Here is a 27,915-nt window from a genome sequence, read left to right as displayed (position 1 = left end):
CGTCGACAATGCCCTCACCATCCTCATCCACCTTGAACTCATGGTTTTTGAAATGTATGTCATTGGTTTGAGACTAATGTGAATTGTTGGAGCCAACACCCATAGTTGACATGTATGCATCATTGTTGACACTACAAAGTATATAAAACAATGCAAATAAGCTATCTATATGTATGCATTCAAAAAATAACAACAACAAAAAAGTTGGCGAAATGTTATACCTTTTGGGCATTTCCACAAACACATTGTGCGCGTCGGCCACCGGCTCAACAAGTGAGCTCGCCGGCGCTTCGGTAGCCGCCGCGCCCGTCGTACGCCCTGCAAGCTTCTTCCTCGACTGCTTGGAGGAGCCGGAGCCGTCCGCCGCCTTGTTCTTCTTCGTGGAAACCTTACCCTTCTTCGGTCGCGCCGCATTTGGGAGCTTCGAGAGGGGGGCACGTGGTACGGCGGGCGCCGGCACGACGCCACCCGCCACCGAGGTCATCCGCGATGGCATGAAGAGGCCGCGCGCGATGCTGGTGCTCGGAGGAACTCTGGCGGGGGCGAAGCCAAAGCTCCCCGCGCTAGGGTTTGCGCCGCCGGCGGCGGCTGTAGGAAGGGGTGAGGGGGGTGCCGGCGCGGGCGTCCATCGGGTCACAATTCGCCAGCGGCGGCGAAGCCAAAACTCCCCGCGCTAGGGTTTGCGCCGGCGGCGGCGGCTGTAGGAAGTGGTGAGGAGGGTGCCGGCGCGGGCGTCCATCGGGTCACAATTCGCCGGCGGCGGCACGTGCGAGGCGAAGGTGGCGCGGCGGAGAGAGTGTGGCGCGAGCGCTCGAGTGTGCCGCGCACAAAAGCAAGGCGCACCAAATACACAGCGCGCAATGACGATTCGGACTGCGCGCCCAACTCTATATGCCCCGTGCGCGCTTATTGCGCGTCCGCTGGAGCCCCTCTACCGATTGCACGCACGCTAAAAAGGGCAAATTTGTGGCGCGATGCTCATTTAGCGCGGCTGTTGGAGATGCTCTTAGTAGAGCCAACTGCTGTCGTCATATCATCTATAACTAACATAAAAGCTAACTTATTATCATTGTTTGGCCCACCCGCTTCTCTCACAAATTTTTTTTAAGCTCATGCTGCCTGCTTCTCTTCTCTCTTTTCCAACTTAGTATAAATATTATATTTAAATCATTATAGCTTACATTACCATATTGTACTTGCTCTCAGACGCTAAAAAAGACATAGCATTTTGTGAACTGTACAAAAGAACATTTCGTTTTAAAACATCAGATGTCAGGGCTAAGATGCCACGTGTATCTTTGTGTCCACATAGTCAGGAAATATTCCTAGTTTCCCACAGAAAATTATTTTATTAAGCTCTCCACGTGCTAGCTATCATGGAGAAACATGCATGCCAAGTTGCCAACATTACACCATCGAACAGAACACTTTATTCAAATAGAATATGATCGCCCGGACTAGTATGTAGCCGATCTAAACTTGATTGCTCTTTTTTTATTCACATCTTGCTATATGCTACGAACAAACATGCTCATATATAACAGCACCCTGGCGCTGAGAAATATAGTAGCACCTTTCAAAAAAAAAAAACCCGTATGGTTCGCCAGATAGACATGAAAAATAGTTGGAAGAACCTCAAGACTTGTAACCTACACATTTACCGCAGATTACTCTGCAGTTTCTGCATGTAGCATACTCTGAGATCTTGATGTTGCAGCTCATACATGTGTAGACTATAGCTTAGCAAGGGTCTGACTGTATGCTGGATCCATGCAGACAACCACCTGAACAGGTCCCAAATTAAGAAGACAAAATGTAAGGTGAAATACAACTGCCAAGAAAGGCATTCCTGTTGTTATGGGTTTATATTATGGCAACGGCGGTACCTTGCCAACGCTCCTGCCAGAATGGAGATGTTCTACTGCGTCGGCCACAGAAGCAACGCCTACGAATTTCTTGGGGTCAAGGGAAACCTGTTGCATGCCGTGAGCAGCAAACTAAGTTAGAACGAGAGAAAAACAAGAGTAGTGAAAATGGAGGGGCAACGCCTAATATTAATTCAGTTAACAACTGGAAAGTAAGAAGCATCAGCATTCTGGTTAATAGTAGGCAACGTGGAGATATTGCAACGCTGCGTATGCACCTTTTTCATTGCTTAACATAATACTAGTATATTACTGCGAAATGTATTTATTTAACAGGCTCTGCTTTGCGTGGCTTGCAGAGGTTTCTGCCCTGTTACCATATGCAGGCCCTACTTGAATTATGTACAAACCGAGAGATATCTGTGTGGTTACTGACATTTGGCGGACTGTCGTCACAAACAGAGAACACATACCTTCAACGTTCCAGACGCATGCAGGTCAAAAAGCTTGTCAAGGTGTTTTTGCCATAGGTCGGCATACTGAATCAGGAAAAATCCAGCCTGAAATCGTAAAGGAAATTGAGAGCTCATAGTTTTGAGTACACTACACGAGAACTATATGTTGGATGCAGATTTCTATATGTATGACTCGATGTCTGCCCCATCTAGTTTGTGACTACACATGTAACTTTGAGCAGGTGGGAGTGGTATAGTCACAGAAAGTTGAATAAGGTGGCTGCATCAGTTGCTGTGCTAACCAGAAAGGAACAAACGAACTCATGTTACCTTCGAATCAAATGTGTCCAGTGGAAAACAATATTTTTACCAGTGTTGTGGTTCATTCAGCTTTAACTTCAGTAAGATTGCACTTGCCTGATTCCCTCATGACCAAATTATTAAGCAGCAAATATATTGCAGTGCATGCAAACTGAGAAGTTCCTGTGTTCTACAGCATACACATACCACAGTTTGGCTCTTTCCAAGAATCTTCTCACACAATCCATAGTAATTCCGTGGCATCCATCCATCCTTTCCTTGATACTGAAAACATCAGTTATTCTTCAGCACACAAGTATCAATACAGTACAAGGACAAACTGCAAGTTCCTATCAAACCTAAGTATAAGGAGAAAATGGATAATTCACAACGTTATACCAGGTATGTATCAACATAATCATAATAGACCAACAAGTTCCCAACTATTAATGCACATGCATAATGGATTGATTTCAACATTCAGTTTGCTGCGGCGCTTCAGCTACTTCACTAATGAGTTTGCGCAAACCAGCTCCTCAACTGCTCATTTGTCATAAAATCTATGAAATATTCTCTTAGGTGAACAAGAACAACAACAACAACAAAGCCTTTTAGTCCCAAAAAAGTTTGGGTAGGCAAATATTCTCTTTGGTGAAGCATGGAACAAATTAAACATAACCCATTTCCCCCTCTGAAGTTGGCATTCAGAGTGTTAAATAGGTAACTGCAGGTTTAGAGAATGTCAAAAATATACATACCTGAGAGATCATACCAATTACAATGAGGCGTCCACGGACAGCAAGTGCATTCAAACACAAGTCAAACATTTCAGCGCCTACAGATTCATATACTATATCTGCACCTCTTGGAAACTCCTTTTTCAGAACCTGGAACGAAACACTCATTAGTTCCTAATTTTTTTAGTCAGGAAACAATTACTAAAATTATCGAGAAGAATAAATAAGGGATTAGTGTAGTAAATTATAATTATGACCTAAAACGTCGTATATTTGTTTACAGAGGGAGTAAGTTCAAACTAATCATTTTGGAGACACTACTATTATACTCCCTCTGTACTGAAATATATGTCGTTGAAGCAACTGTAGTTCAACTTCTCCGGCGACATATATTTCAGTGCTGAGGGAGTAGTAAACATTCTCCAGAGAGACATTAGATCATACATGTAATTCAAGCATTCCCAACACACATTCTGCATTATAAGTAGAGGTAGGACACAGCCTCGCAATAGGAGGATATAATGAACTAGACAATATATTTTGAACATACTGTCAAAGTACAAAGATACAAAAAGAAGATGCTACCAATCATGAGCACAACACACAACCACACATGACAGCAAAATTGCATCATTTGCATGCAAAGCGGTAGAAGTATGAAAACTAAAGCTGGAAGAAGGCATACATCTTTTATCTTTTCATGTTGGTAGTTGATGACTCGATCAACCCCTAATGAAGCCAGAAGTGCAGCTTTATTCCCGCCACCACATGTGGCAATAACCTTGTTGCCAGCTAGTTTGGCGAGCTAGTGAAGTGACGGAGAAAATATCAGAACATACAGACATGGATCAGAGTAACAAAACATATAGCACATAGAGCAAAAAAAATTAAAATAAACACAGATGATGACTTGCCCATGTCCTAGAAACATCGTATTCAATGCAAGAAAAGTACATGCAAGGGGCCAAAACATGCTCCAGTGGCAGTGCTAGCTAATCATGAAAGAAACTATATGTTTTCCAAGTGTATGAAATAGTTATCTTGTGCAAGTTCTGAAAGGGAAATGTGGATAAAACATTACTATCCTGTTTTAACGCCTAGATAACTATGAAGTAGTCGAGGAACTGAGTATTGCCTCAACCAAAATAAAGTACAACGATGGCATAAAATAAAAAATGCCATCAACTGACCTGAACAGCAAACTGTCCTGTTCCACCAGCAGCAGCTGTAACTAAAACAACTTGTCCGGATGTCATTTGACCTGACTAAAGGGAAACAGAAAATAACCCAGACCAGACCAGGAGGGAAGTTATATTCCAGAAGTGAACTTAAGTTCTGGTGATCAAATAAGAGCTAATAACACAGGTGTATGACAGAAGTGGTAACTGCATAGCAAGATAACCTTTTCAAGAGAAATTGAAGCAGTCAGTCCTGATGTTAGCATAGCAACTACTTCGGGGTCTGGTCTTGGCACCAGAAGAAGATGTTTGGCTGGAACCTTTTAGCAGGAAAATTTGAAGACAGAGGTAAGTATATGCAAAAGAAAAATTCAAAAGGTCAGAAATGTTTTCATTCAAAAGAGGGCGCAGATTAGGTGGTAATTTCTTCTGTAACAAAAATACATAGACTGCAGTACCACTGTAAATTCGGCATAGCTCCCAAAGGTCATAAGGGCCACAGCAGTGCCAACTTTGATATGTCTCACCGCATCTCCAACAGAAGCAACAATTCCCACAGCCTGCATATATTGGTTTTTATAGATAAGATACATTAAATTCTCCTGTAAGAATGAAAGGACTAATGCAGGAACACCATCTCAAATCATTAGAGGTGCAAGCTGGTTTGATGGAGGCATGTCGCATAGGCATGCCAATGTTCTCGGTTTACTCTACACCAGGAGTAACTGTTTCCCACCTAGCCGAGCAAGAGTGAGCATGTTATCCTTGCCCTTCGGGGTCAGCCATAGTTTGTGCCATCATGCAGTTGGATGTCATAGCAACAGGCTGATAACTCGGCTGTCTTAGAAAGTTCTTTTCATGCCGCCACAATTAAACTATCAGAGTCATTACAGCACTCGGGGAAAATGATAAGAATGGTTTACTTTTTTTCACAGAACATCTTCCTACATTGAAAATGCTTTTAAGTTCAAAATGGACATATGAGACCATCAGTTACCTCAAAACCAGCATCAAATGGAAGGTGTGCAGAAGCTTCTTTAGCATTACCACTGAAATAACGGCCAGAAGTGAAGTTCACCTGAAACAAGTCATTAACATTTCTGACAGTTCGGAAATAGTAAATCAAAATAGAAGCAATTGAGAACATAAATGAAAGGACTTACGTCACTAGCATTTACACCAGCGTATATTATTTTAATAAGAGCACTATGTGGTTCCATGGGCAATCTCAGCCGCACACGATCAATTCTTGTAGCATTGCGGAAATTATGGCTGAGCGTGTGAACCGTTCTACAGAACCATCATGAAAAGACAGACACTATTAGTAGTAGACACAATTTTCAATATCCATAAAAACATTCAATGGCAAGAACTGGCAGGGGATATTACACATGTAAAAGGAGACATGCTACTCTAATCCTCCCCCCCCCCCCCCCCACACACACACACACACAAAACTGGTGGTGGATTGAGGACATTGTGTTTGGAGAGGTAGAAGTGGTGTGCTCTAGACTGAGCTTTCGTGAAGAAATCCACCAACCGAAGTTCGGAAGGCAAATGTTGAAGTGCAATCAATTAATTCTGCACACAAGACCACATGAAGTGCATTGTCCACCTTTCTCCATTAACTTGCGGTTTTGGGTGAACTGGCCAGTACATGCAACTTTACATGACATCAGATCTGGAATTTTTTTTCTGCACGCACAACTCGTGCTCTCCTCTCATCCAGATTGGTTTCAGTTTCTTCTCTCTTCCCCTGATCAATGTCCTCCAAGCCAGGTCTTGAACTGAAGACCTCTTGGCTCTACCATGTAAGAAAATATGCAACTTGTATTTCTATGAGGCCATAAGCCAAGTTCATGCACTTAAATGTGTGGTAAATATACAGAACCCCCTTCTAAAACGGGCATATTACACAGCTAAATGTAAAGCATTATACAACTAACAATTTGGAGCTGTAGGAGGCGATGCATAATAAAGATTTCAGAAATTGGCATGCATATCATGTCCAAGAAATGGACTCACATATTCCACTACAGATGTTAAGCATGTTATTAAGTGAAGCTTTTTTAAAGATGCAAAATGGACGATAAATTATTCAGTAAAGAAACAGCACATCTGATAAAATGAAACATCCTGAATTTTTCTTGGGAGTTCAATTTTTTTTTTAAACAAAAAAGCTAAGGATGTTGCAACATAATCTATATTAGATTGTATTTGTTTTTGGAGTTGCTCAAATTAATATCAAGTCATTTGGAGGAAAATAATTTCCATAATATCCTGAGTTGATTTAGTCATTCGTAGTATTTTATTTGAGTTCATCTTGTCTATCTTTCTTTCATGGATTTTTCTTTTTTTTTCCAAAGTCATTTGGTTTTTTTCCTCTACTGTTATTTCCAGTGTAGTGAGTATCACAGAACTAGCCACGGACAGGGGTGAGTGGAAGCTTGCTATCCATGTGCCAGAAGCATGAGTTGGTTGCAAGATCTTATGGGTTTTACCCCAACTTGTTTGGGACTAAAGGCTTTGTTGTTGTTAGTAAAAATTTATTCTGAAAATCAATATTATATTATATTGATTTTTTCTCTCTCATTGGTCCTTGGACCCAACATGTTCGATACCTTGCTTGTTGTCAGTCTATCTCATTCACGAATGTGCCAAAGCGTCTCTCTATTCTCTTGTTTTTTCTCTTTCTTCCTTTCTCTTTCTGTTCTGGACAGCCAGCGCAGCAATTAGGCCCAAGGCCCATTCCAGCGAGGTGCAGCAGCCGCACAGCCCACCCGGCCAGCTGACCGAGCGAAGCATCTTCCACCTCCCGCACGCACGGAGAGAACAGAAACGTCCATGGCTGCCGCCTCATCTCCTCTTTGCCCCATCACTTCTAGGCCTCTTTACTCCTTGGCCATCAACACAAAAATTATGCCCCATCCAACCACAAATTCATTTAGACTAATTATTCCACGCATAATGGTCTTAATATCACGCAAGAAACTAACGCACCGAATGCCAGCCGTTGGCATTCGTCACTTGATCTCCCTCTCCCAGCCATCATTTTCCGAACCACTCGCGTCACTGTGTTTGTCTGGGCCTCCTCTATACCGAAAAAGGCTTTCGCCCCGCTTTATATATAAAGCACCGACCATCAAGCACCCAGTACAAACACCCGCCACCACAACACACGCAACCACCCAGGGCAAGATACATAGGCGCTGAGCGCAGCAACACCACCCCTAGCACTACCACCATGAAGAGATGAAGCTACATATGACAAACCATGTGCAGGAAGGGAACGGCACCGGAGCGCCGCCACCACCCGATCCAAGGATCAGAGTTTCCCCTGGAGCCGCATGACAGGCAATGAGAGCCGCGATGACGCCTTCAAGAAGGGAACGATCTTCGCCGCCGCCGGTCCGTCCGAAGATAGAACATGTTTTCACCTTGGCCAACACTCACCGCCACCGAACGCCACACCCTGGCAACCACGCCGCCCACACAGCCAAGAGGACCGGGCAACACCAAGGCACGGGCTCTGCCCAAGAGCACCACGCGACCACCACCAGGGCCGCCGCCCCGGCATCCAAGACCTTGACACCACCTCACCCGAGACCCGCCGCACCCCAACGAAAGAGACGAGCGGAAAGGTCCCACCTTTCGCACCCCTGGGCGACCCCAGCGTCGAGACCCAATAGGCCGGCCTGCTTCCCCGAGCGCGAGACGAGCTCGGTCCTGCAGCACCAAGAGGGGGACGAGGTCAGTCCTGCTGCACCGTGCGCGAGACGAGCTCGGTCCTGCTGCACCGTGTGCGAGACGAGCTCGGTCCTGCAGCACCGGGCATGAGACGAGCGGTGGACTGCGGCTGGGAGAGGACCAACCCTTTGATGGGAGTAGTGCCCGGACGACGAGGAGATGAAGTGAAGGTCGAAACGGTCCGCCCGCAGACGAGCCGACGCCGGAGAAGAAGCCGGCCGTCGCCGCGAGCAGAGCCGCCGAGCCACCGTGTAGTGGCCGCACCACCAGGAGCTCACCATCCATGCGCCGGACCTCCCCGCGCCGCCGCCCACGGCCGGAGCAACAACCATGCCAGGCTGCTGCCCAACCCGCGCCGCCCGCCCGGATCCCGGCGCCAGATCCAGGACGAGCACGCCGCCACCCGCCCCGCAGCCTCGCAACAGCCATCCCACCTACATGGAGACACAAGGGGATCTCCAGGAGCGACCGGAGGAACCACCGGCGGCCACCAGGCCATCCATCTTCCGAGCAACCGCACCAAGAAGCACGACTCTGGCTCCCGCGTCGCCTGCAGCCCGCATCGTGGCCACGCCGCCCACAACCAGATCGGGATCCCGCTGCACAGCCGCCACCAGTACGGGCGTGCACCACCGCCACACAGCCATCCGCGCAGACGCCGAGGCCAGCCGCGACTGCGGCGAGACTCCAGCACCACGCCGCCGCGCCCCACGAGTAGCGACGCGCCACCGCCCGACGGCGCCGTCCCGCGTCGGCCACCACCAAGCAGGGAGGAGGGGGGGCCCGGCCGCCGCCGGCGCTGCACGGGCTTTGCCCGGCTGCGCCCTCCGGCGACAACAAGGGAGGAGGCGGGGGATTGGGGGGGACAGGCGGCGGCGGCTAGGGTTGCCTCCCGGTCGCTCGCGGGAGCGACACGGGAGGGCCGGGCATCCTCAAGCTATATTTTTCGCTCTGGGGATATGGTGAGGGGTTCGGCTGGTGGAAGGAATCGGGCCTGAGTGCTCACCTACGGCGACGGTAGGGGAAATACGGTGTAGATGTGGCTCTGTTGCAGGGAAGATTGTGGGTGGTGCGAAAAGAATTGGAGAATGAGAGTATGGGCAGAGGAACATAGTGACCCGAGTGGTTCAGAAAATGATGGCCAGGAGAGGGAGATCAAATAACGAATGCCAACGGCTGGCATTTGGTGCGTCAATTTCTTGCGTGGGATTGAGACAATTATGCATGGAACAATTAGTCTGAATGAATTCGTGGTTGGATGGGGCATAATTTTTGTGTTGATAGCAAGGAGTGAAGAGGCCTAGAAGTGATGGGGCAAGGAGGAGATGAGGCGGCAACCATGGATGTTTCTGTTCTGTACATTCGTGCGGGAGATGGAAGATGCTTCGCTCGATTAGCTGGCTGGGTGGGCTGTGCGGCTGCTGCACTTGCTGGAATAGGCCTTTGGTCTTGGGCCTAATTGCTGTGCTGGCTGTCCAGAATAGAAAGGAGAAGGGAAAGGGAGAAAGAGAAAAAAACAAGAGAATAGAGAGACGCTTTGGCACATACGTGAATGAGATAGACTCACAACAAGCAAGGTAAGGAACGTGTTGGGTCCAAGGACCAATGAGAGAGAGAAAATCAATATAATATAAAGTTGATTTTCAAAATAATTTTTTACTACACTGGAAATAACAGTAGAGGAAAAAATGACTTTGGAAAAAATCCAAAAAAATCCATGAAAGAAAGATAGACAAGATGAACTCAAATAAAATACCACGAATGACTAAATCGACTCAGGATGTTATGGAAATTACTTTCCTCCTGTCATATGCTAAATTAATTTCAAATGACTTGGTATTATTGAGCAACTCCAAAAACAAATACTTCCTCTGTAAAGAAATATAAGAGGGTTTAGATCACTACTTTAGCTAACTAAACGCTCTTATATTTCTGTACGGAGGGAGTACAACATAATATAAGATTATGTTGCAACATCCTTACCTTTAAAAAAATTGAATTCCCAAAAAATTCAGGACGTTACATAAAATCATACCCATCAATGCATAGCTGCAGTTTTTCACAGAAGTGCAAACAAAAGCTTGCTCACTGCCTACTTAAGGGATCAGAGCAGTGACTTTAAGCATTTTAGTTATGGATAAAAGAACAAATAGAGTAATGCTGACACATTGCTATTTCTTTGTGTGGATATTTGACAAGTCCTTACAGAAATATGAATAGAACATAGCAGGATTACTTACATCTTCTCGAAGAATTCAGGTGTCTGGATGCTGGGGAATCTATTCTTTATTAGTGTCATTTTTGACTTTGTGGCATACACCAAATACTTCTTTTCTTCCTCTGATGTTGGCCAGTACACCATCCCTCTTCTTTTAGATATCCAAAGGCAGGCACCAGCCTTGCTCTCATCTTCTATAAGCTCAAATGCACCTAATCCAAACAGAAGACATCGTTTCCCTTTCAGATAACATGGAGAAAAAAGACAGAGCATCATACTATCATAGGCAAAAGATATAGACGTATATGTAAGTAGGTCCATAGATATCAAAATAGTTTAGTAGGTCTCTAAGCTTGCACAGCGGTGCTACTTCAGGCAGGAATTTAAGGGCTGCACTTGTAGAAAGGTAGTGAAGGCAGGAGAACAGTACCTAGTACCGACCTGGCACATAGGGTTGGCATAGCCAAGGGACTGATTATAATAAAAGATAAAACATATGTAATTTAACAACTCAATACTTTGAGTTTGACCTATTTGGCATTCAATTAAACCTGCATTTTTTTTTCAGTTCAGAACACAAGCAATATACTTTACAAGTCTAGGAACATAGTTTAGTACTCCCTCCGTTCGGAAATAACTGACATGGTTTTAGTTCAAATTTGAACTAAACCCATGTCAGTTAATGGGTGCACATGTTTCACATGGAAAAACAAACACAACCACCCATGTTCATTTTCATCATCAATTAAAACACCCAGCCTCAACTTATCTGAGGCTAACTGTAACCTGTAATCCTGAGACACCAGATGTAGGCAAAAAATATTTTTTGATTATAACTGAACTATGTGAGAAATACAGTACCATTAATAACATCCTCCATCTTCAAAAACCCACCAAGCGCATCTACTAATACGCGGTTTACTTGTTCTCCCATATTTGTTTGGACAAACTGCATACACCAGTCCAATATATTTGTTAGGATAAAATAATAAGCTAGTATGTTTATGACAAATATAAAGTTATCATGACTTGCAGCATCTAAAATATCCTCCATCTGTCATCAACTAAGAAATGTGGATATCAACTCACTAACATCAGCTAGTTCTCGCAGATGGAACAGTGAATAAAATTGCTCCACGCAGTCATGCTGTTTGCTTTTAAAAAACTGAACTATGTACCATTCAAATTTAACTCAGCTAAAGAACGGAAAATTGTACAAGGTTCTAATTGTGCATGGGTCATTCTAAAAGAGCCCTGGTCTCCAGAGAACTTCTCCGGCTAGATACTGCGCAGGAGCATCGAGTCTTGTCCCCTCATGAAGACTGGCTGCGCCGACAAATCAAGGCATCATACCTCGGCCTTGCCTCCCTCGAGCGCACCATCGCCCGGCAACGAGCTCGCCTCGGAACCCTCAAAAGACGGCGACGCCAACACGTCGTTCTTCCATCGACAATGCACATATCGGCGCCAAAAGAACAGGATCCATAGCCTCCTTGTTGGTGAGGACGTGATCACCGACCCCTCAGAGATGGCTGTCGCGGCCTACGCGCACTTTGACACGCTCCTGGGCTCGGAGGCGCCACATGACTGCGCCCTCGACCTCTTGGAGCTCATCACTCCGGCCAGCCTGGAGGACTTGGATGCCCCCTTTGAGGCCGAGGAGATTTGGCAGGCGGTTAAACGGCTCCCCGCGTGCAAAACCCCTGGCTCTAACGGCTTCACGGCCGAATTCTTGCGCGCTTGCTGGCCCATTGTCCGACAGGACTTCGTCGACGTCTGCAGCCAGCTCTATGCGTTGCGCGGCTGCGGCTTCAGCTGCCTTAACCAGGTGCTACTCACCCTGCTCCCCAAGCGCGCGGACGCCCACGCCCTAGGTGACTTCAGGCCCATAAGCCTCATCCACTTGGTCGCCAAGATATTCGCCAAAGTTCTGCCGCTACGCCTTGCGCCCAAGCTCAACTCCCTCGTCAGCATGAGCCAGAACGCCTTCATCCCAGGACGCAGCCTACACGACAATTTCATCCTCGTCCGCCAGTCTGCCCGCCTGCTACATCAGCTCGGCGCCCCCCGCGTACTACTGAAGCTGGACCTGGCACGTGCTTCGACTCGGTCAGATGGCCATTCATGTTCGATGGCCTTCGCAAATATGGTTTTGGCACCAGGTTCCTAGATTGGCTGGCCATCTTATTCTCCTTGGCAAGCACCAAGGTGCTCGTCAACGGAGAACCAGGCCCAGCAATTTGGCACAGATGTGGGTTTCGCCAAGGCGATCCGCTATCTCCCCAGCTTTTCGTGCTCGCGGTCGACATACTAGGCCGTTTGCTCCACCGAGCTGGGTGTTCTACAGCGGCTGCACCCCCGGCGCCCGATGCCATCGGTCTCCCTCTACGCGGATGACATGATCCTCTTCTGTCGCCCCACCTCGAGCGATGTCACCGCCGTCAAGAGCATCTTGCAGCTATTCGGGCGCGCCTCCGGGCTCCAGGTTAACTTCACGAAGAGCACAACCACCTTGATCCGCAGCAGCGCAGATGAGGCCGCGCCTGTTGTCGACTTGCTGGGCTACCCCATTGTCGAGCTGCCTATTACCTACCTGGGCATCACCCTGACACTACATCGACCTTCCGCGGCCCAGCTCCAGCCCGTCGTCAACAAAACCGCCCGCATGCTCCCCTGCTGGAAGGCACACCTCATGAACAAGGCAGGCTGCCTCGCATTCGTGAAGGGCATCCTCAGTGTGATCCCTATCCACCAGCTGCTTACTCTGGCGCCCCCAAGAAGACCATCAAGGCGCTCGAGAAGATCCAGCGAGGCTTTCTCTGGGCCGGGCGCGCGGAGGCAAACGACGGACATGCCACGTCAACTGGCAACGGGTTGCCCGCCCAATCCCCCTGGGGCGGCCTTGGCGTCCGCGACCTCGCGCGCACCAGCCTCACGCTGCGCACACGGTGGCTTTGGTTCAGCCGCACGGACACCACCAAGGCCTAGGCGGGCCTAGACTTACAATTCTCAGCCGAGGAGCGCGCATTCTTCTTCGCCTCCACCACCATGCAGCTTGGGAATGGAATGGACTCCCTCTTCTGGGAGGACTGATGGATCGCCGGACGGTCCATCCGTGAGACTGCTCCACTCCTATACGCGTGCATCTCCAAACGCCGTCGCAAGCTCAGGACAGTTGCGGAAGGGTTGGAGGCCAACCGATGGGCGCGGGACATCCAAGGCACAATCGGCATCCACGAGATTGGGCAATATCTCCAACTTTGGCACATGATCGATGGTACGACCCCCTCTGCCGAGCCTGATCGTCTCATCTGGAGTGGATTGCGAGCGGCGCCTACTCCGCCAAATCTGCCTACACAGCCACCTTCGCTGGATCCACAACATGCGCTGCTTGGAAGCTCACGTGGAAAAACGGGCGCTGCCGCGCGTCCGCTTCTTCCACTGGCTTGCCCGCCTCGACAGATGCTGGACTGTAGACCGCCTTGCTCGCCGTCGGCTGCAACACCCCGCTCGATGCCCCCTCTGCGACCAGGCACCTGAGACCATGCGCCACCTCATCATCACTTGCCCCTTCGCCCGGCAGACCTGGCACGAGGCACTGGGCTGGCTACGGCTCCCGTGTGCCCCGCCACATCAATCCGCCCCAATGCCCATGCGCAAGGGCCTAGGTACCATGACCCTCCTCGTCCCCTGGATGATATGGAAGCACCGCAATGACTGCGTCTTCAACGGTGTGCGCCCATCGGTGAACGCCCTGCTAACGAAGATTAAGGACGAGGCCTCCCTCTGGGCAAGCACGGGCGCTTTAGGGCTTAGGGCCATCACCCGCCAAACATGGGATGTCCATTAATTCGAATGTTGTATCCGCCTCCTAGGAGGAGTGTAACTACAACTCTCTCTTTTCAATGAAATGAAACGCATGCTCTCATGTGTTTTCTCGAAAAAAAAGGGCCCTAAAATGGCTCTGGCCGACGACCTTAAGAATTGAAATAGTGAGCAATCACACTGGCTATTCAACCTAAATTTTCCCGTCCGCACAAATTTATGTAATGGAAAATACAATGCACTGCACAGTACCACTCTCGGTCAAAAATATGCTCACAACTGTAGCACAGAAAAATAGGCAGTCTGAATGTAAGCACAATAGTGCGAGCCAATAAGTGAGTATGTGACAGATGCAATGCTAAGTATTTCTCTTGCCTCATGCAAATTATTAATACCTCAGGGCAGATCACATTGACACGAATGCCGTGCCGTTTTAATGGAGCAAGTGATCTTGTAAACATAATCACACCACCTGCAGGTGAAGTTTGAGGTCATATTGTGCATAAAAATAGATCATACATTATATAGAAGGAAAACATAATTAGTTTGTAGTAATAGTGCAGCTGATGTCAACACGGAGCACTTTACATAGCCAACATGAACTTATGTACAAGTTTTGACTGTTAATACATGATATGTTTAACTTACTTCAAAAGCAATTTCAGTCTGCCTACTGCCTACAACACATACACCTTTTTTAAACCAATGAGCAATCTCTGAAAGAAAACACATATTAAAGCAGCTAATTTGCACTTGAAAAAGGGAATGCTACATTTTAACACAGAAGCAAACGAGTACATCAACTCTCTGCAGTCCACTTTATAGTGTAGACATCCATGTTCATACATGCATATGAAGATGGCTGAAAAGATTATGAACTTCTACATAGTATATATACATAGTTCACTGATTTTTTTAGCAGATTAAAAGGGCTCTGCAAAGCGGATTTAGTAGAGCGTTGTGGAAGATAAAGTAAGATAGCCCATCCCCAATGAAGTTTATTTCTTTTCGGGAGGTCATTTCCAATGAAGATTCTAAGGATAACTTTGATCATTACTTACTCGTTACCTTGGTTCAAGAAAGGAAGGCACAAAACTAAGATACGCATACAGCAAAAAAAGTAAGTTCAAACAATTGCACTAAAGAGCAAGATCGATCTTACAAGGATGACCTGATACCGGAGTTTATAACATGTTTATTTTAGTACGACATGATTACTCTAAGCACCTTGATTACTATTTTTTAGGAGTGTATACCTGCTGTCACTACAAATACCAGCCTACGTATTTACCTTCACTAAATTTCAAAAAGAGAATCACCACACCACATCACAGCTTACACACTACAAACAAATTCGCTATTTTAAGTACATTTCTTAATACAACGAAGAGAGATCAACCTTTTGTCCCACTATAGATGGGTTCATAGTGCATAGGGAATAAGCCAGCAACTGAACCGATATTTATTATGGCACCAGGCTTCTTCTGTGCTCGCATTATTTGAGTCTGCAGTGAACAAATCCAACCATAAGTAGTGTACACGTGCAATTTATAGAGAGTGATATTTCTCTTGCTCTTTGAACCATAGGTAGTGAAAAAATAACCATTCGTGCAAATGATATTTCTTTTCAAATATTGCACTAATGAAGAATTCAAACTCCATGAATAATGCAAGCCTGATTGTTTAATCTTCATTGTTTCAAAGTTATATCTTGTCTCTTGCTCTCAAGGAAACCCGACATGCTCTCAAGGAAACCCGACATGCAATATGACGACAAAAAAGGTATTTATGCCTTCCATCCTCCGGTAATGAAAACATGGGAGGTAAATCCAACACTTTCTTTTCTCCAAAACAACCGCATCAACAGAAATTGTAACCCATACACATCTCCATAATGCTCTACCTAAGTTAATAAATGGCGGACAGTACCAGCACTCTGTTACTACAGATAGTTTGAGTTACTAAATTAACTTGAAAAAATTACTCAAATAGTCAGCAGGGGACTTACTGCAATGCGAGTACCATCAATAACAGCAACAAGGTTCACATTTACAGCACGTCTCCATGTCTTGGTTCCATTGGATGTATCATCATAAACTAAGGATTTGTTGACAAATCCAGCACAGTTGATGCAGACATCTAATCCACCATACAAGTTTACATGTTTCCCAAAAGCAGCAGGAAGAGCATCTAGACATAAAATCAGTGTGACCATAAGATCATGGCAACATAGAGGGCAAGGAAAGTTACACTTTCAGTCAATCGTTAAAATCGCAAGGCAAGTAATTTGTTTCAAAAAATAAGGCGAGTGATAGAATGCGCATGAAAGATCCACCACAATAAAAATGACCTGTTGGAAAGCAAATTGAGGTTTCTTGGGAGCACAAGAAAGAGATATCTATATTTTAAAAATTATGTAACAACAACAACAAAGCCTTTAGTCCCAAACAAGTTGGGGTAGGCTAGAGGTGAAACCCATAAGATCTCGTGATCAACTCATGGCTCTGGCACATGGATAGCAAGCTTCCATGCACCCCTGTCCATAGCTAGTTCTTTGGTGATACTCCAATCCTTCAGGTCTCTCTTAACGGACTCCTCCCATGTCAAATTCGGTCTACCCCAACCTCTCTTGACATTCTCCACACGCTTTAACCGTCCGCTATGCACTCGAGCTCCTGGAGGCCTACGTTGATTATGCCCAAACCATCTCAGACTATGTTGGACAAGCTTCTTTTCAATTGGTGCTACCCCAACTCTATCTCGTATATCATCATTCCGGATTCGATCCTTCCTCGTGTGGCCACACATCCATCTCAACATACGCATCTCCGCAACACCTAACTGTTGAACATGTCGCCTTTTAGTCGGCCAACACTCAGCGCCATACAACATTGCGGGTCGAACCGCCGTCCTTTAGAACTTGCCTTTAAGCTTTTGTGGCACTCTCTTGTCATAGAGAATGCCAGAAGCTTGGTGCCACTTCATCCATCCGGCTTGATTCGATGGTTCACATCTCCATCAATACCCCCATCCTCCTGCAGCATTGACCCCAAACTTGAAAGGTGTCCTTCTAAGGCACCACCTGCCCTCAAGGCTAACCTCCTCCTGCTCACATCTAGTAGTACTGAAACCACACATCATGTACTTGGTTTTAGTTCTACTAAGCCTAAACCCTTTCGATTCCAAGGTTTGTCTCCATAACTCTGACTTCCTATTTATCCCCGTCCGACTATCGTCAACTAGCACCACATCATCCGCAAAGAGCATACAGGGATATCTCCTTGTATATCCCTTGTGACCTCATCCATCACCAAGGCAAAAAGATAAGGGCTCAAAGCTGACCCTTGATGCAGTCCTGTCTTAATCGGGAAGTCATCAGTGTCGACATCACTTGTTTGAACACTTGTCACAACATTATCATACATGTCCTTGATGAGGGTAATGTACTTTGCTGGGATTTTGTGTTTCTCAAAGGCCCACCACATGACATTCCGCGGTATCTTATCATAGGCCTTCTCCAGGTCAATGAACACCATATGGAAGTCCTTCTTTTGCTCCCTGTATCTCTCCGTGAGTTGTCATACCAAGAAAATGGCTTCCATGGTCGACCTCCCACGCATGAAACCAAACTGATTTTTGGTCACGCTTGTCATTCTTCTTAAGCGGTGCTCAATGACTCTCCCGTAGCTTCATTGTATGGCTCATCAGCTTAATTCCACGGTAATTAGTACAACTCCAACATCCCCCTTGTTCTTGAAGATTGGTACTAATATACTCTGTCTCCATTCTTCTGGCATCTTGTTTGCCTGAAAAATGAGGTTGAAAAGCTTGGTTAGCCATACTATCGCTATGTCCCCGAGGCCTTACCACATCTCAATGGGAATACAATCAGGGCCCATCGCCTTGCCTCCTTTCATCCTTTTTAAAGCCTCCTTGACCCCAGACTCCTGGATTCGCCGCACAAAACGCGTGCTGGTCTCATCAAAGGCGTCATCCAGTTCAATGGTAGAACCAAAGTTCAAAAAAGCGCTAGGCGCTAATTATGCGTTTGGGCACCTACTTGCGCTTTTCTAGCTTAGGCGTGATTAGGCGAAATTAGGCGCAATTAGGCGTTAGTACTGTAACGTGAAGAAATAAGCTAGATGGGCTGGGCTAGCCCACTAAACCATAGGCCCATCTTCATATCCTCCTATTAAAAGCTCTCGTCTGCTGCAGTCGATAGGAAATTTAGGTTTCCTCCTCACGCCGCCTCCCCCCCTCGTCCTTTCTGTCTCGTTGCACGAGGCTGCCTCCCTCCCTCTTCCTCTGTCCCTTGTCGGAGAAGCTCGATCCCTCGCCGGAGAAGCTCAATCCCTCGCCGGAGAAGCTCGATTTGTCGTCGGGGCAGTTGAATCCCTCGTCGGCGAGGATGAATCCTCGCAGGGGAGGTCGAATCCTCGCCGGGGAGACTGATTTCTCACCTCAGAAAGCTGATTCCTCGCCGGAGAGGCTGATTTCTCGCCGGAGGACCTCGCCGGCCGCTTTTTTGAGCGCCTAGGGCCAAAGCGAGGCGCTATGCCAACGCCCAGCGCTTAAGCGCGCCTAGGCGAGCGCCTAATAGCGCCTTCTTGAACAGTGGGTAGAACTCTCATTGTCCCCATTGAACAGCTTGTCGAAGTACTCCCGCCATCTATACTTAATCTCCTCGTCCTTCACCAGGAGTTGGTCTGCTACGTCCTTGATGCATTTGACTTGGTCAATATCCCTCGCCTTCCTCTCTCAGATCTTGGCCATCTTATAGTTGTCCCTTTCGCCTTCCTTCGTGCCTAAGCGTTGGTAGAGGTCCTCATACGCCCGACCCCTTGCTTCACTGACAGCTCGCTTTGCGGCCTTCTTCGCCATCTTGTACTTCTCTATGTTGTCTGCACTCCTATCTAGGTATAGGCATTTGAAACAATCTTTCTTCTCTTTAATCGCCTTCTGGACATCAGGTACCATTATCCTCGCTTCTCCTTTCCCTGGAAACTCCAAACTCCTCCGAGGCCACCTTACGAATGCAAGTCGCCATCTTCATCCACACATTGTCCGCATCCCCTCCTTCCTCCCAAGGGCCATCCTTGATGACCCTCTCCTTGAACACCTGAACTACCTCCCCCTTGAGCTTCCACCACTTCATTCTAGCGATTTTGGCACGCTTATCCCGCTGGACACGAATCCGAAAGCGGAAGTCAACAACCACCAGCTTATGCTAAGGTACAACACTCACTCCAGGTATCACCTTACAATCTAGACATGCACACCTATCTTCTCTTCTCAAGAGGATGAAATCAATCTGGCGAATGTTGGCCACTACTAAAAGCACCCGATGTGATTCTCTCTTTCTAAAGAGGATGTTAGCTACAATCATGCCGTAGGCTAGAGCAAAGCTTAAGACATCTTTAAAAATTATGTGATGCCAAAAATTTATTCAGGAACATATGTATGCCAAAAAAATGTGATGCTTGAAACAAATGTTCTATTTGTAACATTATGTCAATCAAATAATGAGCTATACTGCCTTTTAGGCTTGCAAAATTTGTCGAATGACATTAATTACGCTTCACCAGTGCAATGCCATTCATGACTTCAGTTGTGATGTTATGTTTACTGTTACCTTAGCAAACTACATTGGGCAAAAGCCAGCCTGAACCCATTTCCACTACAGCAACATAGCCAAGCTATAAGTTTGGATCAAGAAGTTATGTTACAGCAAGCCAATTAATTGCCACTACCTGCTTCCACTCTTTAAAAAAAAACTCTTACCTGCATCAGTGACATCACACTTGATGAATATAGCAGATGGAACTTTAGAATCTCCATGAATCTGGTTCCTTCTCTTTTGAACTAACGACGCAGCTTGTTCTCCATGTTCTTCAGAGAAATCCACGACAGTCACAGATAGACCCTTGTGCGCAAGCGCAATGCAAAGCGCCTTCCCTTGAAGAACAAACAAGGACTGTTAGACCGTGCAATATAAGTATCTCGCAAAATCTCTTGTCCCACTACACAAAATCAATTTAATCGTGACTTTTGAGGCATAATAGGCAAGGGTGTGAAGCCCAATCCGGCCACAGAGAACGGAACGCGACTGGCATTGGCAAAGAGGTGTTTCCTTACCAATGCCGGAGCCGCCTCCGGTGACTAGGGCCGACATGCCGGGCTCCAGCTTCATCGCGGCGGCGCGGCGTAGAGGCCGACGAGGTTCTGTCTGGGAATAGCCGCGGAGAAGGCGAGGAAGGCACGGAGTGGGGCGAGGGCGGGGGACCGGGGAGGTACTAGAGTAGCGACCCGCCCGGCCGGCGGAGCTGCCGAGACGGGGACAGGCGGCGAGAACGAGGCGCCGCGGCGGCGCAGTCGGCCCCTCGCTCTCGTTAATCTCGCCATGCCTCGCTCCGCTTCTCTTGTCCGTTTGGTTTGTTCCGTCCGCGAGACGGCTCGCCTATGTATCCGTTTCCTTTTTTTTATGGGGGTGTATCCGTTCCCTTTTTTTTTTTGAGACATTTTTTTTTAGAAATCTCGCTCGCTTTATTGATTCAAAACAATTTTCATAGGTACACGGTTTGAGTCATGAGGAGTATCCAACCAAATATACCTCCCTATATCTAAATTACAAGCGAATTTAGCGAGACTATGAGCCTCGAAGTTATTGTTCCTTCGCTCAAAAACAAACGAGCAAGAAGAGAAACTAGCTCTACGGTCTATTATTTCATGTATAACAGCCGCATTGGCACCCCTGCGCCTTCATTGATATCTTGCACCACACCTTGGCAGTCTGAGGCTACCATGATATTCTGCTCGTAGAGATCCTCCGCCAAAGATAGGACTTCTCGGCAAGCGTATGTTTCCAAAATAAGAGGGTCTCTAATTCCCTTAAAGACAACTGCTGACGAGCCCAGAAAATTACTGTTTGAGTCTCGGCAGACTGCAGCAGCCACTCTCACTCGTCTGTGCCTTGCTTGTGCACCATCCACATTGATTTTACCACCCCAGCTGGAGATGGGTTCCATCGACGTTGCTGCCCTGAAACTTCAAGTACTGGCACTTTTTGTTTAGCAGCTGGAATTTGTTGTAGCTCCTAAAGATAAGAGTCTACAAATGATACTGTTTGGTGTGGGTTTTGGAACAAAGATTCATAAATTGCCTTTCGCCTCACGTACCAAACAGCCCACAAAGTAACGACCATTCTCGTGAAGCTCAGGTGGTCTAATGTCTCATGAAGTTCAAACAGCCAGTTCTTCGCATTAGGTTCCTCGTTCCCTGTCATCTGCAACACAAGGATATCATCCGACAAGGCCCAAATGCACCTCGATATAGTGCATGACAATAGAGCATGTCTCCACGAGTCTTGGCATCCACACAGCGGGCACGCACTCTGAGTTGCCATATTCCGTCTATGTAGGACATCCGTAGTTGGTATGGAGTGTCGAGCAAGACGCCATAGAAAAACTCTGATCTTTGATGGGACTTTCAGCTGCCATAGACGTCCCCAAGCTTCCTCTTCTCTAGCATTTGATGATGAATCACCCCGTCCTTCTAGCCAAGCTTCTTTTTGAAGTTTTGTTGAGACTAGGAGCTTGTATGCCAAACTGACTGTAAACCTGCTCCTCCTGTCCGGGTTCCAAGCCCAAAAGTCCTCCGTATTTCATGTGCACATTGGAATCTTTAGGATCGCTTCAGCACCGAAGGGTAAGAAAACCGCACGCACTAAGGATTCATTCCATGAGGCAGTGGCCGGAGACAAAAGATCGGATACCATCCTGGGGGGTGTCGCCACTAGTGATGCAATTGGTTTTCGAGTTGTTTCTTTGGGAATCCAGTTGTCCTTCCAAATACGTGTAGATAAGCCATTACCGATCCTTCTGATTATTCCCTGTTGCAACACATCTCGCCCCTCTAAAATTGCATGACATATTTGAGATGGACGAGAACCCAGCTCGGCCTCAAGAATAGATGAGTTAGGGAAATAAGATGCCTTCAATAATCTTGCACTTAAAGTGGCCGGTTCCTGCATTATCCTCCATGCTTGTCTGGCTAGCAGCGCGATATTGAACAATTCCATATCTCTGAACCCTAGGCCCCTCAAATATTTTGGCCTCGTCATCACATCTCATAAAACTCATGCTGGTTTAAGCTCTCCTTGTTTACATCCCCACCAGAACTTTTTTTTGAGACATGAATGTATCCGTTTCCTGGTCTTGGCTACCTACAACCCGGACTGATTTTTCGTAAGGCCTGGGCCGGCAATATCTTTATGGGCTTACTCTAGACGATGGAGCTGCACATCACACACTGCCGAGCCACCATAAACTAATGAGAAATTTCGATGCACGCTTGAAATTCGCGTAGTACCCTCAAGATAGATCTTCTCCTTCTCCTTCACAAAAAGCTAGGGTTTTTGCCTCCCGCCGCCGTCACCGTAGATCCGCCTCCTCTCCAATGGCCTTAGGGCCATGGGGGCGCAGTGGATCTCGCCAAGGGTCGGCGGGAGGGCTCCGTTTTTAATCGTTTCTTTCAGTTTTGCTAGGGTTTGTGTCCTGCTCGGGAAGACGAGACGACGGCGGCTTCCTGAAGATGTAATAAAGGTCTCCCCGCCTAGCCCCCGTTCCGGCGATGCGTCTAGCATCGTTGGTGGGCGTGTGGAGGTGTGTCTCCAACGGATCTATCTTTGGTGGATTTGCTCGGATCTCGTCGTTGTTCGTCTACGTTCATGTGTCTTCGGATTGGATTTTTCTGATCTACGTTATTCTTCATCTGTGGTGGTTGCTGTTCTGGTGCTGTGGTCCTACGGGGCCTTAGCACGACGACTTCCCGACTGTCTACTACAACAAGTTGTGCCCGACTCCGGCGATGGAGGGGCGATGACAGCGGCGCGCCTTCGGCTCGCTTCAGTGCTGGTAGTTGTCGCTAGGTGGTCTACGGTTCTGGATGTAATTTCTATTATTTCTGGTATTCGTTGTACTGCCATGATTGAAGATGAATAGACCAGAAATTTTCTCACAAAAAAAACTAATGAGAAATTTCCCTAAATAAAACTAATGAGAAATAAAAGTACTCCCTCTGTTCCTCCTAGGTACTTTTTTTCCTTTTCGCGAAACACGCATGTCGATTGCTGATTACTTGATTAAATGCCATGCTAGTTTGCTTTAGTTTATTTGTCTTAAAGCATACACATTGATGATAAATTTACTAGGCGTATGCAGCACCCCTAGCTCAAAATATTTGTGCCATATCTTCTAAGTACGTACTCCCTTCGTCCCGTAATGTAAAACGTTTTTTGACATTAGTGTTGTGCCAAAAAACGTTCTATATTATGGGACGGACAGAGTATTTCTTAGTTGTGTTTATTTTTGCTTCGTAATACTTACTGAATGGTTAAATGATTTATCTGCAGCTGCATGCCTGAATGCGGAGCTTCTTTGGGCACAATCAGCTGCAAGTGGGAAGACAAAAGGTAGTGATAATGAAAGTTTATGGTGGGCGGTGCGGTGGATTCTTGCTCGATTTCATGGGAAGTTGAGAGTTAAGCTGAGTCTCAAGTTCAAGATGGAATGCTTGAGCAGGCTCAAAGCCTGGAACAAGGGCTTGGAAAATACTCAAATAGTGTAAGTTTTCCTGGATGTTTCCGTTGTTCTTTTTGACTAAGATGGTTGAACCTATCATTCTATTGAGGAAGGTTGAAGATTTGTGTTCGCAGACGAACACGCCACCGTATACCTTCAACGCCGAGGGTGATGCACCGCAGCTCACGTCGAAGGAGACCCGTCCGGAAGCGCGGTACGCAAGCAATCCGGTGGGCGCTTTTGTAGACCCAAAACCCCACACGCCCGGGAGGGACCCCATCAGGGCGCGTGGCGGCTATGGGCTGCCTTAGGTCGACCTGATCGCCCCTAGGGCTTCGAGGTTCGCCGCCCTGCAACAACAAGAACAAGTGAAGAACGAGGAAGAAAAAGGACAGGGGAGAGAGATAAAAGTAAAGGTAAAAAGTGGTAGATTGATTGTTTGATTGTGTGTTGTTCAATCGGCCGTCACCTCTCATCTATTTATGAGGCGACTGGACTTTCCGTACAAGAAAAGGACTCCAAATCACGCCCAAATCTTTCCACAATTAACCGAACTCTGATTTAGGTAAGTCTGGGACAATAGTTCGGTTTTTACGTTCCATAGGCCACAAGCTATCTCGGATGAAGATGATCCCAAAAGAAAATTTGACCGCTTCAACGAGACGAACAATTTTCATGTTGAAAGTTTTTTTTATCAGAGGCCATCTTGAGGGGGTTTTAGGCTGTTTTCCGAAGTCTGCGACAGAAAAAACAAAAACCCGGACAAACAACCGCGGAGTGTCCGGCCGTCCTCGGAGAAATCCAAAACCCGGATGATCATTCCCGGAGTGTCTGGCCATCCTGATGTAGCCGCACATTTTCGGCTCTAACTTTTGCATATGAACTCGGATTGGGACGATTTTTATATCAAAATCGACCGTTTCGACGAGACGAAGACAATTTGTAGATCATTTTTTTTCATTTGAGGTCTTCTTGGGGGGCTAATCGGCCAAACTGTACTCTGAATATAAGATCTTAGTACTTTGAGCATAGTCTCGGCCTTCGAGATGAAAGCGGACGGCGATGGCCCAAACTTCAAAGATGTCCATATCAACAATATGGAACTCTTTCATGTAGAACACTTCTCCATTTAAAGCCATCTTAAATAAGTTCTTGACCGTGCCAAAATCTGGTGTCAACACATGCCCCCCTGTTTTTCGGCAAAGCATGTGTGCCGAAAAATAATTTGCACATATCTTGCTCTGAGGATGATTGAGGGAGTCCTGGATTAGGGGGTCCACGGACAGCCGGACTATCTACTTTGGCCGGACTGTTGGACTATGAAGATACAAGATTGAAGACTTCGTCCCATGTCCGGATGGGACTCTCCTTGGCGTGGAAGACAAGCTTGGCGATGCGGATATGTAGATCTCCTTCTCTGTAACTGACTCTGTGTAACCCTAGCCCCCTCCGGTGTCTATATAAACCGGAGGGTTTAGTCCGTAGGACAACAACAATCATAATCATAGGCTAGCTTCTAGGGTTTAGCCTCTACGATCTCGTAGTAGATCAACTCTTGTAATACTCATATCATCAAGATCAATCAAGCAGGAAGTAGGGTATTACCTCCATCGAGAGGGCTCGAACCTGGGTAAACATCGTGTCCCCAGCCTCCTGTTACCATTAGCCTTAGACGGACAGTTCGGGACCCCCTACCTGAGATCCGCCGGTTTTGACACCGACATTGGTGCTTTCATTGAGAGTTCCACTGTGTCGTCGCTGCAAGGCTGGATGGCTCCTTCAATCATCAACAACGATGTGGTCCAGGGTGAGACTTTCCTCCCCGGACAGATCTTCGTATTCGGCGGCTTCGCACTGCGGGCCAACTCGCTTGGCCATCTGGAGCAGATCGACAGCAACGCCCCTGGCCATCAGGTCAGGTTCGGAAACTTGAACTACACAGCTGACATCCGCGGAGACTTGATCTTCGACGGATTCGAGCCTGCGTCAGGAGCGTCAAACAGTCACGACGTGCATGACTTAGATCTGCCATCGGACGGTGTTCGGGATATCGCACCTATGGCTGCCCCGGCCCCTAATCTGGAGCAGATCATGCCATCCGAGGATGGGCGGATGGACGCCGCCATGGAGGCCGCACACTCATCGGCGTTGGAGCCGAACACAGACTCCACCTCTAAGGAAATCTGTGTCACCGGACCCCCGGACTCATCTCCGGTCTTAGGTTCCGAACCGCGTGCGTTCGTGCCTATCGAATCTGATTGGGCACCGATCATGGAGTTTACCTCCGCGGATATCTTTCAACACTCACCCTTGGGTGACGTGCTAAATTCACTGAGGTCTCTCTCCTTATCAGAAGACTCTTGGCCGAACTATGTCCGGCTTGAGTGGGAAGCGGACGACGAAGAAATTCGTTACCCACCCACCACCCACTTAATAGCCACTGTCTATGACTTAACCGACGTGCTCGACTTCAAATCTGAAGACATCGACGGTATGGACGACGATGCAGGAGAAGAACAGGAACCGCCGCCCACTGGGCGCTAGACAGCCACCTCATCATACGATATATATATGGTGGACACCCCCAAAAAAACAATGGCAATGAGGCAACAGAGGATAATCCTTTGGGGAAGCAATCAAAGCACTGGCATCATCGGCGCCGCTCTAAGCCCCGCCGTAGTAGTACCGTCACAGGAGACGATAGCAATCCGGATGGTGCCAAAGACGAATACAATCCCGACCAGCCTAACTTTGAGCAGGAGGACGGGCAAGCTAGCCCAGATGAACAGGCAACGGATGGAGACTTGGAGGACGACAATTATATGCCTCTCTCCGAAAACGACGTGAGCCTCGGTGACAATGAATTCGTCGTGCCTGAGGATCCCGTCGAGCAGGAGCGCTTCAAGCGCCGGCTTATAGCCACTGCAAAAAGCCTGAAGAAGAAGCAGCAGAAGCTTCAAGCTGATCAAGATCTGCTAACAGACAGATGGACTGAGGTCCTGGCAGCCGAGGAATACGGACTCGAGCGCCCAACCAAAAGTTACCCGAAGCGCAGGTTGCTACCTCAACTCGAGGAGGAGGCACTAGAGCGTACAATACCGGCGCAGGACGAGGCAGACCGGCCACCTCGTGGCCGAGACAAAGCGGCGTATTAGCCCGAACAACCGCCTGCACCCCGCCGCCAATCAAACAAAAACACTAACGCCCGGGGCAATACGCAGGACTTGCGAGACTTACTGGAAAACAAAGCAGGACAGTCAAGATCGATCTATGAATCGCGGGGGCGTGCCACAATGCATGATGATGACCGTCACGCTGGATACACTAAAAACAAGTCCAGCCGGGCCGAATACAACATACCAGACTCATTTGAGCTGCGTCGTGATGTAGCCTGGCATAGAGGCGCCGCACACCCCCTATGCTTCACTGATGAAGTAATGGATCATGAATTCCCAGAAGCGTTTAAACCCGTAAACATCGAATCATACAATGGCACAACAGACCCCGTGGTATGGATTGAAGATTTCCTTCTCCATATTCACATGGCCCGCGACGACGATCTACATGCCATCAAGCACCTCCCCTTAAGCTCAAAGGACTGGCTCGACATTGGTTGAATAGCCTACCGGCGAACTCCATCGGCAGTTGGGAGAACCTGGAGGACGCATTCCTTGACAACTTCCAGGGCACTCATGTGCGACCGCCGGACGCTGATGACTCACATAACCCAACAGCCTGGAGAGTCAGTCAGGAAATTCTAGACTCGGTTCCTAACTAAAAAGAACCAAATCGTCGACTGTCCGGATGCCGAAGCCCTCGCGGACTTTAAGCATAACACCCGCGACGAGTGGCTCGCCCAACACCTCGGCCAAGAGAAGCCGAAGTCCATGGCGGCCCTCACGACACTCATGACCCGCTTTTGTGCGGGCGAGGACAGCTGGCTGGCTCGTAGTAACATCACGACAAGAAATCCTGGCACTTTAGATGCCCGTGATAGCAACGACAATCCACG

The 27,915-nt window shown here is 47.5% G+C and overlaps 1 protein-coding gene across 4 annotated transcripts; it reads right to left on the bottom strand.

Annotated features, from left to right (window-relative positions):
• Window positions 1-1,186: 1,186 nt before the first annotated feature.
• On the bottom strand, window positions 1,187-20,759 carry LOC123112223 (prostaglandin reductase-3). 4 transcript variants are annotated; one of them, XM_044533158.1, is made up of 18 exons: window positions 20,461-20,759; window positions 20,107-20,280; window positions 16,334-16,515; window positions 15,725-15,830; window positions 14,721-14,797; window positions 11,362-11,449; window positions 10,523-10,712; window positions 5,699-5,825; window positions 5,533-5,613; window positions 4,994-5,095; window positions 4,760-4,855; window positions 4,548-4,622; window positions 4,043-4,162; window positions 3,379-3,507; window positions 2,828-2,905; window positions 2,339-2,425; window positions 1,887-1,973; window positions 1,187-1,784 (listed from the first exon to the last, which is right to left on the bottom strand). In XM_044533158.1, the coding sequence occupies exons 1-18, from the start codon at window positions 20,513-20,515 to the stop codon at window positions 1,734-1,736; spliced, it is 1,905 nt and encodes a 634-aa protein (XP_044389093.1). In that variant the 5' UTR covers window positions 20,516-20,759; the 3' UTR covers window positions 1,187-1,733. The 4 variants fall into 4 exon arrangements, 2 of the variants coding, with proteins under 2 accessions (XP_044389093.1, XP_044389094.1); XR_006455273.1 differs by lacking the exon at window positions 1,187-1,784 and adding an exon at window positions 2,651-2,737 and having other exon boundaries at window positions 1,923-1,973; XM_044533159.1 differs by lacking the exons at window positions 1,187-1,784; window positions 1,887-1,973 and having other exon boundaries at window positions 2,343-2,737.
• Window positions 20,760-27,915: the final 7,156 nt, after the last annotated feature.

Source organism: Triticum aestivum, chromosome 5B (genome assembly GCF_018294505.1).
Source record: "Triticum aestivum cultivar Chinese Spring chromosome 5B, IWGSC CS RefSeq v2.1, whole genome shotgun sequence".
Classification (NCBI taxonomy): domain Eukaryota; kingdom Viridiplantae; phylum Streptophyta; class Magnoliopsida; order Poales; family Poaceae; genus Triticum; species Triticum aestivum.
This window is presented reverse-complemented; position numbering and strand designations above follow the sequence as displayed.